The following is a 17,768-nucleotide window of genomic DNA, read 5'->3' on the forward strand; positions in this document are numbered from 1 at the left end:
TTTTACTGTACACTGACAAAAGTACCTGAAAAAGCACACTGTAACATGAAAAGTCAACTGTCAGCCACCCTATTCTCACCAACCCCAGATCTGCATGTTCTGTCCAAATCAAATCAAAATCTTTTATCCACCACTCCACTCTTAAGTAAATAATAATAACTTCCATACTTTATCATCATTACATTTAGATATGAAAAGATTTTAATCCCCTAAAGCAAGGGATTGTGTTCCCTTGAGTTTGCCTATAAATTTGTAGCCTAAATTATCACCCAAAACACACTTCAAGAACTACAAACTTGCACTAATCCTTTCCCAAGCATCCGTTGTTTCCAGCTCCGATCCTGTTACTAGGTAAGCCGAGAATATAACCTTGAGACCTACTATCCAACCCTTATATTCTCCTATTTCTTGATCTTAATATATATACTTGTTATTTAATCGTATTCTAGACCTTCGATTCCGAGGCCAACACCAAGAAAACCCGAATCTCGATTAATCCCTTAACAAGAACCTCAGGTGAGTCTCACAGCCCCTATTTTCACTGTTTTCACTGTTTTTAAATTGCTTTCGGGGCGAGGGACACGTACTTAAATAATGTTTTATCATGGTATACTTACAAGCTATGAAAGCGATTATGTGTTTAAGTTATGTTTCATGATGAGCAATGCAAACGGTTATCTAAGGTTTTCAATGTATGTGCGCTAGAACTCGAGTAAGTGATCACTTTACCATTGGAACTCTAAGGGTAGGGACTGCTGGTTTGATCCGCCCACTCGTAGGGGTCGCACCTCTTTGCATGGACGAGTGCCTGGCATGGGGCAGTACTATGGGGTTGAGCCCGCTCGTAGGGGTCGCGCCTCTTTGCATGGACGAGCGCCTTGTTTTCCGGCACAACGTCTGCGCGTAACCCGCGGGACGGTATCCTTAGCTCGTAGGGGCAATGCCTCTTTGCATGGACGAGCACAGTTTCTCAGAATTGTTCGCGCGTAACCCGCGGGACAGTATCCTTAGCTCGTAGGGGCAATGCCTCTTTGCATAGACGAGCATAGTTTTCCAGAAACGTCTGCGCGTAACTCGCGGGACGGTTTTACGTTATTTTAGCTCGTAGTGGCTGCGCCACTAACATGGACGGGCACCGTATCCAGAATTTGTTCACGCGTAACCCGCGGAACGATTTTTATCAGAATATTGTCAGAATTATGTGTTAATACGATTTTACCAAGCAGATGTTAATGATGTTGCCAGAAATGTTTCAGAATGATTTTATCGAGTTACTAAAACTTGTGAACTCACTCAGTTTATACTGATTCAAATGTTTTTACGTGTCTTTCAGGAGATAACTAGGTAGCGCATGGAGTCACACTTAGAGCACCACACGCTGAACATCTAAAACAAGCTTTTTGGAAGATTTTGGTTTTATCCCCTCGATGCGCACGGTTACCCGCCGCGCAAGGGGATATGGCGAGGAAATCTTCAGTTTTATACTTGGATGTTTCTTTTTGTAATCTTTGAACAATGTAATGTGTTTGTAATAAACTTCTCATGCGCAATAAAAATCTTTGAATGTTTTGCAATGGCCCGTGCTTAATTATCAATCCCCACTCGTGCGCGCCCGGCTGTTTCCGCCGCTCAGGGCCGGGTGTGACAATATATATATATATATATATATATATATATATATATATATATATATATATATATATATATGTTGGTGAGATCAAATGAAACTCCTTTCAAATAGAAAACTTAAAAACTCCTGAAGAATTATTTTTAATTTTTTTTAAAGTTTTTTGTTGTTTTTTTTCCATTATTCTTATATGTTGATATTGTTTCAAAAAAAAGTCGTCAGTAATCTCGTTGATGTAGTGCACATGTGTAATAGTGTGTATTGCATATAGTCAAATGTGTTGTATTGCATGGAATACAACACTATTGCACATATTTGTTACACGCTATTGTATATACGCAATATAAGACCAATACATACATGGAAAACACATTAGTACGCATGTGTAATACAACATTAATGTACATGTGCAATACATCGACTTTTTTTATTATATTTTTTTGTATATAATACAACACTACTGGACATATACAATACACAAATATTAAATATGCAAATAAACACTATTGAATATAAGAATACATAGTATTACACATGTGTAATACAACAGTATCGCATAGTAATACGTATGTGCATTACAACATCTTTTTCTATTTTTTTTACTAGTGGATAGTAACAAAATATAAGAATAGCGGAAGAAACGGAAATTTGAAATATTTTTTTATTTTTAATTAAAAATAAATCTTTAGGAGTTTTAAGGTTTCACTTAATCCTCTTCATATTTTTATATATATCTTAAATATATATAAAAGAAACTTTCTACATTTTCTCAAGCCACTAGGCTGTTTTATTTGCAAATAGAGAATCTCATGCATTTGACCTGAATTCACGTGTATGGGTTTAACCAAACCCAGATAGCCCTTAAACGGGTTATAACATCTCATTATATTAAAAATTAATCTCAACAAATATTTGACAGGAAAATCCTATAAACTATGGATATATTAAAACTAATATCTGATTTAAAAAAAAGATATTATTTATAATTAAGTAACAATTTTATAGTAAAAATATAAGCAGGTTATGAGTCTCACAAAACCAATTTTATCGTCATTGATTGTGTCTGTATTCCTTAGCATTGTGTATTTTTTTTCTTGATATTGTGTTATATTACTCAAAATTGTATTATATTTTGCTCCGCATTGTGTTTTATTTTGCGATATATTGTGTTTTTTTTATTTATCACTCTGTTTTTTGTTTATTTTCGTCACTGTGTCTTTCTTTTTCTCGACATTGTGTCTTTTTTTCAACGAGAAAGACGTGGGAAACATTTTGGTTGTTTTACTTTTTTGTTTTTGATTTATTTTGAGTTATGAATTTTTTATTATCTTTTTTAATTTTTTAGTGCTTTTTTTAAGGCTACAAATCCTTCTCACACTTTATATTTTTATCTCTCTTTGTATTTTAACATTTTCCATTTATTTTATACATCTTTCAAGCATAAGAATGTCAAAAATAAACGTTAATAATAAGAGAAACAAATTAAAATTATACACTTTTGTTGAGAAAAAAAGAAAACTCAAAAATTCAACCGTAACCCGGAACTTAATTATAAACTACACTAATTGTGGTATAAATGTATGCATCATTTTCTCTTTTGTAGGGGCCAAACTAAGACGAGGGTCAACTGGTCAATTGACTCTTCGATCATTAGAATTTGTCATATCTCTTTTTAGTTGTAGTTGAAATAAAAAATCTCCGATCATTAGAATTTGTCATTATTCTTTTTTAGTTGTAGTTGAAATAAAAAATAACTTTGTGATATCGCTCTCAGTAAACAATTATAGGTCAGCCACTTACCTCATGCATACTATCGTAAACTGTACGTACATTATTAACATCCCTCGTGATAAAGCAAAATTGGCGGTAGGTGACCTAGAAAATAAACGATAATATGCATGGGGTAAGTGGCTGAACTATAACTGTTTAGTGAGAGCGATATCACAAAGTTATTTTTTATTTCAACTAGAACTAAAAAAAAATAATGATAAATTCTAACGATCGAAGGGTCAATTGACATGTTGACTATACATTATTAACAACATCCCTCGTGATAAAGATACATTGACGTTACTTTTTGGCCTATAAAACAAACGGATACTACTGGACTAGCTACATTAATTAGCTCATCATAAACCTTACTAACAAATCTTAGCTAGACAATACCTAGTCAAGAGAAAAAAAAAGTACAATTTTTATAATACCCCCCCCCCCAACCACCACCACCACCACCACCACCACCGCTCATTTTACTTGACTTCATCTCACAAATGCCGAATTTCCTTCTTTTCTACCTATCAAACGTTGAAAGAAGCCTTGAACATGTGTGTACCCCTATCACTTTTTATATAGCCTTATCTAATATGAGTTATGCAATCTTTATTGCCCCATTCTATGATTTCTATTATAACATTATATACGATTTCACCAAACACGTCATTTTGCTCTTTTCGTTTTTTTTGTTCCTAAATTTGGAACCAGTTGATCCTCCAGGTTTTCTTTATATGGTAATTGATTGTTGGGTTGCATTGATTCAAGCAAGAGCATGTAATGCTAGTATAGTGGTATATATGATTTATCAGTATGTTTTTGCATTGAATGTATCTAGTAATTCATTAGTTATATGGTGAGTACCAATGTAAGATGATTTGAACATAAGGAGACCATGTCAAACTAGTAGTAACTAGTCAGTAGGTGAGCCATTGCACTGACGTTTACGGCAAAAAAAAAAAAAGTAATCTTTTGTTATTCTTTGTAAATAAATGATCTTTTGGACTTCAAATTTAGGTTAATGATGCATTCAGTGTTATTTCTTTTGCTACTAGGCATTCCTTATTCTTATCCCTCCCAAGACTAAGAATACCTCTCACTAAACTACTAGTTTGCATATAATGTTGTAAACATGTCTCTTGTAGATGGTTCTGTGTATGTGTATTTGATAATTGCCTGGACGTTAAACCCATGTAATGCTCAATCTTGTCTATGATCCTTTTTTGTAGCATTGTGGTGGCTATATTGGCAGATGGACATCACGGTCATATATATTGTTAGGTGGGACGAAGTTGGTTCTCTTTTGACTAATGACAATGGAGAGTATTCATGATCTTCATTTTGATCAGTGAAACAATTGGGGGAGGGGGTGGTTCCAAATCCATCACCCATCACACCCGATGGGTAGGTGACACCTCACATAAACCAAATCCATCACTAGTGATGAAATTTAGTGGGGGTGTTAGGGATTCGGGTATTTCAACACACACACAAACACAATATAATCTGCAAGAGAAATAAAAACGAAGATGAACACGCGAAATTTAACGTGGTTCAGTCTAAACTGACCTACGTCCACATGCTGCAACCAGTGTATTTTATTATTGCTACTGTCTCACTCGTGATGATGAATTACAAGTACAAGGATACATTATATAGAGACTAGTTAGGGTTTCTAGCTTTGGGAACAAAATAACATAAACGGACCTTAAAAAATAGATATAAGGCCGGCCGAAAAACCTCCCATGTCTTCCATCTTTATAAACCCGTTTAATCTGTCTTCAAGTAAACCGGACCCAAACCGAGCCCAAGCCTCCACAAACCCAACAATCTCCCACTTGAAGGCTTGATAATCTTCAAACTGCCTACCAATAATCGCTTGTACCTCTTGTAATCTTCCTCATCTTCCTGGTTGCATCTGCCATCTCATCAGTTAACCTGAACGCCCGTTGAAGCTCCCCCGAGCTCCAACACATCAGTCATGGCTACAAATGCCACTGACTCATCTCTGTCCCTACCGGCTCCCACTTACACAAACTGCCGAGTCCTGGAATACCTTGAGAACAAACAACACTCTTCATATTAAGCAGGTAATCTTCTGGAGAGACTTTAACCGCTGAAATATTGGTTCTCTTAACCCACTGTCTGGTAACTCTGGCTAAAGCTTTGACTAACTGACTGTCAGTGCTCCCAGTGCCGCGAAAACCTCTGACTGGTTTTTCTGAACCTCTTTTAGCACGTTCAACCTGAATCTGACATGTGGCTCTAGATTTATCTCCTGCAAAACAAATCTTCTTCTGCCCACTAGACTCTGTGAACCGGACTTTGGTCTTCTTCTGAACTGGGTCGGTCACTCCCTCAAACGATAAACTAACCATATACAATGAACCCCTCTTTCTTCCTTGAGCAATGACAAGATTTCCCTTAACAACTTTCCACTGCCCGTTCCCAAATTTAACCTCATGTCCTTGTTCATCCAACTGCCCGACAGAAATCAACTTTTTCTTTAAGCTTGGAATCACTCTGACATCCTTCAAGGTCCATGAACCGGCTGAAGTAACTAAATTCATGTCACCCATGCCCGTAACATCAAGAACATCATTGTTTGCCCGTTTAACCTTACCAAAATCACCTTCCTTCAAATTCTGCAATGCTTCATTGCTGTGGGTAGCATGAAATGAAGCACCAAAATCTATGATCCAGGAATCAACATTATCATCAACACTAAGAACAAAAAACTCATCCTCTGAGCATTCTTCTGCAGTGTTGACTTCTTTCTTTTCATTCTTATCATTTGGACACTAATTCCTGAAGTGTCCCTTCTCTTACAACCCCAGCATTCAATATCTTTACGAGTCCTAGACTGACTCCTCTTCCTGCTCCCACTGCCTCATTGTTTTCCCCTACCTCTGCCTTTTATGACTAATATATTACCTGCTGATTCACCTGAACTTCTGCGTCTTGAATCTTCTCCAAGAATCAAATCCCGAATCCCATCAAAAGTAATTTTTGTAGACGAACTACAAACCGCAGTCACTGTTTGCGACCAACTGTCAGGCAAAGATGATAACAACAAAAGACCTTGAACTTCATCATCAAACTTAATGTCGACCGACACTAAGCGGGACAGGATCGAAATAAGATTATTAATATGCGTTGCAATAGACCCGCCCTCTTTCATTCTTGTAGTCACTAGCTCTCGGATAAGATAGACCTTATTTGCTGCAAAGGGCTTCTCATACATGTTGGACACTGCATCCATCATACCACGCGTTGTGGTTTCTTTCATGATGTTAAACGCCACATCTTCCGACAATGACAATGTCATACAAGCCCTAGCCTTCTTGTCTAACTTCTTCCAATCTGCTTCTGACATCTTTTCTGGTTTTTCATCTTCTAGCACTACGTCCAAGTCTTTCTGACAAAGTAGCGCTTCAACCAGCATCTTCCACCAACCAAACTTTTGCCCATCAAACTTCTATATCATAACCTTTCCGTCTTCTGTCATTATCTCAAATTGAGAATTTCGACTTTGGATCTCGGTAACACAATCAGAACAAAAATAATCTCGGACAAACAAAATAACCCTCGCTAATCACCATAAAACCACCCGGCTAAACTGCCCGGAAAACGCCACAACCCAATGATCAAAAACAAAGCCAAACCCGATACTCCAAAACCGACCAATATTACTTGAACCAATCCAACCCGTAATTAAAAATCAGAAACTGAAACTAATTAAGAAACAAAAACCTTGTTTTCGGTTTCTTTCTGATCAAGAAATTGATGCCGAAGACTTGAGCAAAGGACTTCAACAATTAGCAATTGGTCTTTGGAGAATATCTTGTTGACTTTTTGATTATTTTACTTGCGTCGATGGTGGCTGTGGTATTCTCAAACAATGCAATTGTATTATTAGTTCAAACAATAATTAGTTGCAATATAATAGATGGTGAAGGAATTTTGATGGCGGCGGCGTGAAGGCCGGCTGCCAATACAAAATCAAGTCTGACACAAATCTTTTCTCTCGCGATCGTGTTTTTTCGTGTGTAACCGTAACCTCGGCTCTTGATACCACTGTTAGGGATTCGGGTATTTCAACACACACACAAACACAATATAATCTGCAAGAGAAATAGAAACGAATATGAACACGCGAGATTTAACGTGGTTCGGTATAAACTAACCTACGTCCACAGGCTGCAACCAGGGTATTTTATTATTGCTACTGCCTCACTCGTGATGATGAATTACAAGTACAAGGATACATTATATAGAGACTAGTTAGGGTTTCTAGCTTAGGGAACAAGATAACATAAACGGTCCTTAATAAAGAGATATAAGGCCGGCCCAAAAACCTCCCATGTCTTCCATCTTTATAAACCCATTTAATCTGTCTTCAAGTAAACCGGACCCAAACCGAGCCCAAGCCTCCACAAACCCAACATGGTGGTGGTAGTGTGATGGGTTTTGGTATACATACATACATACATATATATATATAGGTTTTTGTGTGAGTGAAATGGGTGTATCTTCTTTTGGTATACATACATCAACGGCTCCTTTTCCTCGAAATCCACCCCCTCACAGCGTGATAGCCATCACGCACTAAACCACCATCACGCTAGATGGGGCACCGGCGGCGGTGTGTGTGAGGCCATCACGCGTGATGGAGGCTCACCACGCTCCACCCCGGGTGCCCTTAGGGGGAGGAGTGGTCCATTTCCATCACCCATCACACCCAATAGGATGGTGACACCTCACCCAATCAAATCCATCACTAGTGATGGAGTTTAGTGGGGGTGGTGGTGTGGTGTGATGAAGTTTTTTTTTTTTTTTTTTTGCAACTTAAAAAATAAAGTTAATATTTTACTAGAACATATTACAACTTAAAAATTAGAATTAAAAAATAAAAGTTACAATAAACAATCTACTCCTCATCTGAATCCGGACATTCCAAACTTAAAGAACCTATAACTTCAACTAGATCCCATCTCAACAGATGGTGAATATTCTCATCCCGCAAGTCTAATTGCACATCCTCAGGAACGGGAACTTGAGTAGGAGGATCCGGTACCCAATCTGGAGAAATTGCACGTCCATCTTCTTTTATTAACATATTGTGTAATATGATGCATGCATATACGTAGCTAGAGATCGTGGGATTTTTCATTGCACGAACCGGTCGACTAAGTATGCATCATCTACCCTTTAAGACACCGAAAGCTCTCTCGACATCTTTTCTTGCCGATTCTTGCAACTTCTTGAACGCTTTTTCATTGTCCTCGACAGAAATTAAAAGGCTTTCACAAAAACATACCATTCCAGGTAGATACCATCGACAAGATAGTCCACGTCTGTAATATCTCCCGTTGACAAAATACGGACAGAAAGGTACGATACCATCTGTTACGCTATGAAACAACGGTGATGTGTACATAACAGTGATGTCGTTGTTTGAGCCGGGAACACCAAAATAAGAATGTCAAATCCATAAATCATTTGACACAACCGCTTCAAGTGAGATGGTCGGTCGTTTGATATCACCTCTAACATACGCCCCTCGAAACTCTCGTGGACAATTCCTCCATTCGATATGTGTACAATCGATGCTACCGAGCATCCCTGGGAAATGCCATCTAGCCTCATGTGCGGTGTAAAGACGTGTAATGTCGTGTCTTGTTGGTTTTCGTAGAAACTCTTTGCCATACAATTTAATAATCGCGTTACAAAAAAATTGCAGACATTCACATGAAGTTCTCTTAGACATTTATAAGTATTCATCGAATTGGTCAGGTGGGTTACCTGTCGCTAATTGACGAATAACAGATGTGCATTTTTGAAGCGCCGTAAAACTTCGTTTGCCCCTCGCGTCGTAAGATTCTTGAAACCATTCTTCGCTTGCTTCGACATCGGCTACAATCTTTAAAAATAAAGATTTCGGCAAACGAAACCGTTCCCTAAACATCTCGTCATTGTATTTCAGCTCCTCCACAAAATAATCGTTCATTAGTACTTCGTGGGCATGTATACGATCACGATCCACCATTTATTTCTTTGGACGGCTCGGGCCTTCAAGTTCGTTATATAACAAAGGGAACCATTCGGCAATGTCATCGTCCGTAGACGAAGAGCTGTTGGTGTCTAACGGAACCAAGTTGCTCGGAAATTCCATATTTTTTTGTTTTGAATGAAGTAGAAGATTGAGAGTGTTTTGTGTTGGATTTGGTTTTGAGTTGGATTGAAATGGTTGTTTATTTATATTGTTTAACTTTTTTTTATTAAATCCCCCCCCCCCAACGGTCAAAAAATCCCAACGTTCAATTTTCTCGGTTTCCTACACGTGATGGTCATAACGCTGGATCACCATCACGGGTGATGGCCATCACCGGCGGTGTTTGTGCGCATATAACGCGTGATGGTTTCCCATCACGCACCACCCCCAGTACCCTTGGTAAAGACTTTAGTTTTCCTATTATGGTCTTTAGTCCATATTTGCTATATGTAATTTAAACTTCAAAGATATATCCGAGACTTGTGGTTTCAACAAGATAACAATTTAGCCGAATACCTTTACAATTATTAAACTTAATAAATCCGAACAATAACTCGTCTTAACAACATATTGGAAACCGAAGAAAGCTCAAGCCCAAACTCAATTACAAGCAAATTAGTAATTACAAGTAATGGTGATATAAATGTTTTCTTTAATATATACTTTTTTAACAATGTTTGCAACCACTTTAAATGCCAACCAAATTTTGACGTTAGAGGTTTAACTCTCCTAAGAACACAATTAATGAGACAACCTATCACTATAAGAAAACCCTCTTCTTAAGAACACAATTAAATATTAATGAGACAACCCATCACTATAATAAAACACTCTTGAGTCATGTTTTAAACCTGAGACTTTAAGATCCTAAGCATTAACTGTCAACCCCTTATTTTTTTTAAACGACAAATAAACAGAAAATTGCCTATGCACTAGCACGAGGTGGCTCAATTGCAAAAGGCCACTCCTAGTTGGCCCAACCCAACCGTACGGAGCTCTTAAGAGCCTCTAAGTTATCTCCGGTTCCACCTGCTCGAAGACCCACATGTGGTAAAATCCGGATGCCCGCATGATTGAACTGGAGATCACAAAAATCTTAGTATTCTTTTATTGAACCATCCATATCTCCTTCAAGATGTTGTTTATGAGAATTAAATCTGAGTCATCATTGAAAAAAAAACCAAACTCGTAACAACTTATACTAATTGCACCGTAAATTATACACCTAGTAATAATCAAGTGAGAAAAGGACAGAGTGGCATCGTTTTTGTATTGTTGCAAGGATTATTAAAAAACAAATGAATTTTGTTTAGCGTAAGATTTCTTCAAGATTCACACACACCCCAAAACACTCACTCACCCAAAACCACACCACTCACTTTTTCTTTCTTTCTTTCTTTCTTTCTTTCTAAATCTCACCATCCAAAACACCCTCTCAATAACCCCCATCACTCTACTATTTCTTCCTGTATCTTTCTTCCACTTAGTTTTTAACAAATTCACTACCCATTTCCACTGGGTTCTAGATCTCTACATTAAAGGCTTTCAATTTCCTTGTTTCTTGATCCTTTTTCTTTCTTGGGTTTTTTTCCCACAATGTGAGGTGGGTTCTCAAAGATTTTTTATTATTATTATTATTATTATTATTATTATTATTATTATTATTATTATATCAATCAATGATGGTGGCTGCAGTTTCTGAAACAACCAACCAAACATCAAGACCCCCATTGTTACCTTCTGATAATGGAATTACAAACCCTAATAATAATAATAATAATAATAATAGTAATAAACCAACCAGGCCCAAATCAAGACAGGTTAATTCTAGATACTTATCCCCTTCACCTTCAACCTCTAATTCTAATTCAACCTCTAATTCAGTTTCCACTTCCAATTCAAACCCTAATTCATCTTCCAGAAGGTTCCCATCCCCTTTAATCTCAAGAAATTCTACAACCCCGGTGGCAAAACGGTCGGTTTCAGCCGACCGCAGGCGATCCACCCGACCGGATCTCAGTTTAAAACCCGGCAATGCGGGTGCCGGCGAGGTGTCGGCTGCGACCAAGCTGCTGGTCACATCTACACGAAGCTTATCGGTTTCGTTTCAGGGCGAGGCGTTTTCGCTGCCGATTAGTAAAACGAAGCCTTCACCGAATTCGAGTAGTGTGCGAAAAGGTACTCCGGAGAGGAAAAGAACAGGAACCCCCATGAGAACTAAGGTGGATAATGGAGTAGGGGATCATGCAGAGAATACTAAACCTTCCGATCAGCATCGGTGGCCGGGCCGGGCCCGGCAGTCGAATCAGACGATTTTGTCGAAAAGTTTGAGTCTTGATTGTGGGGTTGAGAAAAGTAACATGATTGGATCTGGGAATGTGATTAGGGCTTTGCATCAGTCTATGAATTTGGAGGGTAGACGGTCTTCGGTTGATGGTGGTAGATTGAGTCTTGATTTGGGTAGTTCTGTAATTCAACAAAGTCCAAGTGGGAATTTCGTTAGTTCGGTTAACGGGTCGTTAATGGCGCAATCTGATGTTTCGGATACTGATAGTGTGTCGTCTGGTAGCACATCTGGAGTCCAAGAAGGTTTCGGGTCTGCACGCCAACGAGGTATGGTTGCATCGGCTAAGTTTTGGCAAGAAACGAGTAGTCGAATGAGACGGTTACAGGACTCGACGAGCCCGGGTTCAAAACATGTGACCCCATCAAAGACGGCTTTTGCGAAGAAGTTTTTAAACGAGAGCCCATTATCTTCGCCTAGAACGATGGGGTCTCCGAATAGAATGAGGCCTGCATCACCGAGTAAGTTTATGATGTCATCGAGGACGTTTTCGCCGGCTCGAGGGATAGTTAGTCCGAGGAGGAGTTCGGTTTCTGGTACGGGTTTTTGTGAAACGCCTTCGGTTCTTAGTTTTGCGGTTGATGTTAAAAGGGGGAAAGTGGGTGAGAGTCGGATTGTGGATGCACATTTGTTGAGGCTGTTTTATAACCGACAGTTGCAGTGGCGGTTTGTTAATGCTAGGAATGAAGATGCTTTGATGAAGCAGAGACATAGTTCAGAGGTATGAACATGATCACTAATTGCGATATTTGCTTAGTCATAGTTAATGGTTGTTTAATTTGGTAAAAAGAAAGCTAGCAACGTTAGACCCTTAGTTTAGAAACCACTTATGAGTTTATTAGAATAACTTTGATAACATGTGGAAATTTTGACCCGTTTACTTGGTAACGGGTCGCTTAGGGTGGTAATTGAGTTTTCTGAGATGGGTTTCTTTGGGTTGTGTTTGTCTCAAAAGGTTCAATTAATTTTGACTCGTTTACTTGGTAATGGGTCGCTTAAGGTGGTAATTATCTAGAGTTCTATGAGACGGGTTGCTTTGGGTTGTGTTTATCTCAAACGGGTCAGTCAATAAGATAGCTAAAGGTTTAAGTTAAAGCTTCCTAGCATATCATTCTTAATGCATACAAACTCATAAATCTTTATTGTTCAAAGATTTTTAGATGATAATTAAATATTAATGTTGTTAATATAGTCTTGATATAATAATATTGTTTTAACATGAAATTTTGGATTAGATCCTTTAACTTCAAAACTTAAACTGTTAGTCATTTCCTTTTCGCTTTCTTTATCGTGGCATGAATGCTGTTAGCTAGAAGCCGTTAAGCCTTGTCAGGTGCTTGGCATGTGACGGGCATTTCAGTCATTCGTCTTATTTTGTTCCCTTTTTTTCCAGCATTTTGAACCTCTAGTTTCATATACAAAGTTCATAGTTTTATAAAAGCTCAAGAACACAAGCATGCAGTTTGTAAATTCTAGATCAAGATCCAAGTTATCATTGAAACAAAGCCTTATTATTCTTAGAAATCAAACCCAACACCAAATTACTTAAATAGCAAACAAACAACCATACTCAGTAAAATATCGGCATGGGAGGGTGGGATGAGGGCAAACCGTGGGATATAGAGGCTGTTCACCGAGACCCCTGGCTCCGAAAACAACTTGTTACCTAATTACTTATATGTTATCCTATTTTCATGAGCTAAAACATAAAAAAGAAACCCTAAATTTAGATTTCTTTTCAGAAGGTATAAAAGGGATAAAGATTCTGTCACTTAATAATCAATAATCAAACAAATAGTACAGTGATGCTTGAGAATTTTTGACATTAAAGTCTCAAGAAGAAATGTTTGTGTTTTTTGGATGAAATCCCAAAAATGAAATTAGGCTTTTTTGAATTTGGGTTATGAAATTTGAATATGGATGAATATTTTCTGATTTATAATCTTAGGAAATTTATGCACCATTATGTAGTTTCTACTCTTAGGGATGTAAACAAGCTGAGTGAGCTCTTCTAGGCTTGACCTACATTTCTAAAGCTTAAGCTCGGCTCATGAGTAGATTCAAGCTTGAGCTTGGCTCAATTATTAGTTATTGATTAATTTATATATGTTTATATCTGTAATTTTTATATAAAACCTAATATCTATTATTTAGTTACCTTTACCATAGTTTTATATATAGTAATAATTAATATATAAATATATATATATGAAATATATTAAATGGAAGTTATGTAAATAAGACGCTTGTTTAGGCTTGTGAGCTGGTTCAATTAGTGAAGCTCGAGCTCAGGTTTGTTATTAGATAAGCTTATCTTTAGGCCTGGCTTGATTTTAGCTTTTAGCGAGTCAATCTTAAGTAGCTCACGTGCGGGTATGCTCGTTTACACTCCTAGTTGCTAGCGCCTCCTAGCTAAGTCACTTGGTTACAATGATCTTCAGCTCAGAATTACATGACTTTATGCTTCTCTTCATAGATGTCTCAGCGCCGCAGCGGGCTGGATGGGTTGGGTAATGGGTCAAATCCGGTCTGGATAAATTGATTTAGGAGGTCTTATGCATTGTAAATACACTTTTGCGCCTTTTAACATATTTGATCTGTTTCCTATTTAGCCCATAATTTTTTTATATAACTTTGCCCATGATAGAACATAATCTGAATAAATGGGTCTAGGTTTCCATTCGGGCAACCAGAAACAGTCTTGTTGCATTTTGCATCATTAATTTACGCATCTCTAACCTACCGAGCTAAATGTTTGCTTTGTGTTCAGAAAAATCTCTGGAATGCATGGATTACAATCTCTGATTTACGTGACTCGGTCACCAAAAAACGACATAGGTTGCAGTTGTTGAGGCAAAAACTCAAATTAGCCACCATTCTCAAGGAACAAGTAAGTTTCTCCATAATTTTAAAATGCAAAAAACATTCTTTTTTCTTCAATTCTTTTAAGACATTGACTGTATTTTCTCTCTTATAATCTGTAAATACAGATGGCTTTTCTCGAAGATTGGGCTTCTTTAGATAAAGATCATTCGATATCATTACTCGGAGCAATTGAAGCTTTAAAAGCCAGCACTCTTCGTCTTCCAGTTGGCAGAGCAATTGTACGTTCATTTACCATTTTACCCTTTTCATTTTCTCAACATACAGTAGTGTTTAATAAACGTTTGCCGGGCTCTGGCCTTTTACCAAAACAAAATACATTATTGTTAGTTTACCGTTTTACCCTTTTCAGGCTGACCTCCAAAGTATGAGAAATGTTATAAACTCAGCACTGGATGTGATGCAGGCCGTGTGTTTGTCAGTACGCTCGCTCTGTGGGAAGGTGATTTAATTAATATCACTTTAAATTTCACTAAAACTTTACAAATTAGCTAAAGTTTGACACAATGTTGAATTTTTTAGGTGGAGGAAGTTAATTCAATGGTAACCGAGCTTGCAAATTTGTGTGCAAAAGAACAAGCTTTGCTTCGGTTTTGCAAAGGTTTGTTGTCCATGTCAGCAGCCCTCAAGGTAAACAAAATAAAGCTTTACATTATCAACATTTTCGTGTCGAATTCCACCCATTTTCATTTTAGGATAAAATCACAAAATTATAACCAATTAAAAGTTTTATTATTGTTCCATTGTTGTGATATTGTTTTATAAATGTTATTTATTTATATTTTTTTTAATAAAGTAATATATATGAAACATGGTTACTATTTAATGATTACTTTTTGCAAGTTGACTTGAATTGAACAGTAATGAAATTTTGTTGGCATTTAATGAATATATTTCTTCATGAAAAAAAATAATCACTCAAAATTTATGTTCTATTTAATCACTTAATTTTCAACATTTGTTAAAAATTTATACAACGGAAAAACAATGAAACTTTTGAGTAGTTTTTGTAGTTAGAAAAAACTAAGTATGAGCGACTTTAATGTCATAGTTAGAAAAAAGTATTAGCTGAAATATTGTCTTCTTTTTAATGATTATCTGTTGTAAAACAGGTTAAAGATTGCAGTTTGAGAACCCATATGCTACAAACGATATGTGTGAAAAATTCACGAATGTAGAACTGATCTAATTCAAGAAATGCTAACATTACATCAAGTGAAGAAGAATGAAGTATCCGGAGGTAATAAAGTAGCTGACTTTTTGGCTTGTGGCTTTTGGGTTTGGGGAGTTTGTGTTCTTTTTAATGTTTTCTTGTACCTTCGTCTCGGAGATTGGCAAGGAAAAATGTAGTTTGTGGCTAACTAATCTAGGGGTTTACAGGGAATGTACATATATAGGAGATGTGTAACTGCACTTATTTTGATTCTCTTGTAATCGGTAAAGTCTGGATATTAAGCATTATGAGCCTTGAGCGCGTCGTGTTGGTGTGTTGTATGTTAGCTGCTATTCAATGCTACCATTTTTTGATTTGTTGGATTCAGCAGTATGCATATTATATAGATCACATAATTTAGAGTCAATAACCTGGTCGGGTAAGAACCGGTTCTGGGTATGGTCGGGTTTTGACAGGGTAGAGGTCGAACCGGTTCTAGTGGATCTGGGTACAGTTTCTCCGAGAAACCGAAACTTAGTTCATACCCGCGGGTCGGGTAGGACCGGTTTTGGCTTAGGTTCGGAACTGGGTTTTATGCCTAATTGATTATATAATTTGATAATAGACTTATTATTCTTTTTTTTTTACGTGTTTGATGAAATGCTTGAGAGACTAAACATCTTTCCTTTCGTGATTGGGTTGATGAATCCCCGGGTTGTTTTGCTGATTCAGACACAATACATAAAGATCAGATGATTTAAGACTTGTTCTTTCTACTTAGAGCTATAAGAACCAGTGTTTTGAAACCCAACCGGGACACGGTCCCTACACCGGGTCGGGTCAGGGTATTTGCCCGTTTTCTAAAAACCCGGCCGGGTTTTGCGGGTGGCGGTCGAACCGGACCCGGTGACCCGGCGGGTGAACCGGTAATATGTAGTTAAATCTAAGATTCTAACCAACATTGCAAAATCCGGCCACAATTGCATCCGGCAACTATAAAAATATGCAGGTCGCCAGGTCTGTGGAAGAGAACAAGGAATAGGGGTGTGAAGAAGATGGAGATGAGGATGAAGATGAAGATGGTGGTAAGATTCAGTCTTAAAACTTATATGAGGTGTGAGATGAGATGAGATGAGTTAGGGTAGATTTGTAAAGAGGAAGATGGTGACGGCTCTTTTTAGATCTAGGTTAAAATAAAATTGCACACTTAGATTTAGGTTTTCTTTTAACATCCAAAAGCTTTAAAACAAACTCTATAACCTTCAATGTAACAAACTCTATATATAAACTTTGCACGGTTATATTTAGGTATACTTAACCTTCTATCTATTTATTTATAATTTAAATAAATTACATTTTCAATGTCACGAAACCTAACATCCGATATTAGTTTAATATTATTAATGTTAGTTGTATTTTGTTTCAAATCCTTGTATTGGTTTTGTTATATATGTTTTAATTTATTATTTATTATTAATCTAACTATCTATATAATTGTCTATCATAAAATCCTATGTGTCACTCTCAGGTTGCTCCCCCCATTCTCTAGAGCCACCAGATTGCTTGATTTGTAAATTGAGGTTTCTCGTGCATTTGACCCGAATTCGCGGGTATGGGTCTTACCATACCCGGATAATATTTAAATGGGTTATAACATCTCATTTGTTTGTGAAACTCTTTCATAATCAAACAATAATTTTTGTGGGTCATGGGTCTCACCAAACCCGGATAACCCTTAAACGGGTTAAAACATCTCATTTATTTGTAAAATATCCCCTTAATCGTCAAAGAATAATTTACACGAGTTGTAGGTCATACCAAACCCAAATAGCCCTTAAATGAGTTATAGAATCTCATTTATTGGTAAACACTTTCATCGTTAAACCCTGATTTAATTTATCTCTTTTATATGTTCTCCGTTGTTGGTCTATCATCT

The 17,768-nt window shown here is 37.2% G+C and overlaps 1 protein-coding gene across 1 annotated transcript; it reads left to right on the forward strand.

The window, feature by feature from the left end:
• The first annotated feature begins 11,101 nt into the window (after positions 1-11,101).
• Positions 11,102-16,614, forward strand: LOC143628129 (QWRF motif-containing protein 2-like). Its single transcript, XM_077097795.1, has 7 exons — positions 11,102-12,517; positions 14,567-14,686; positions 14,787-14,900; positions 15,032-15,121; positions 15,202-15,309; positions 15,792-16,281; positions 16,565-16,614. The coding sequence occupies exons 1-6, from the start codon at positions 11,132-11,134 to the stop codon at positions 15,855-15,857; spliced, it is 1,884 nt and encodes a 627-aa protein (XP_076953910.1). The 5' UTR covers positions 11,102-11,131; the 3' UTR covers positions 15,858-16,281; positions 16,565-16,614.
• The last annotated feature ends 1,154 nt before the right edge of the window (positions 16,615-17,768 follow it).

This window comes from Bidens hawaiensis, unplaced genomic scaffold, assembly GCF_021521415.1.
Source record: "Bidens hawaiensis isolate Kalapana, Puna unplaced genomic scaffold, B.hawaiensis_p1.1 tig00004817_1, whole genome shotgun sequence".
Taxonomy (NCBI): Eukaryota; Viridiplantae; Streptophyta; class Magnoliopsida; order Asterales; family Asteraceae; genus Bidens; species Bidens hawaiensis.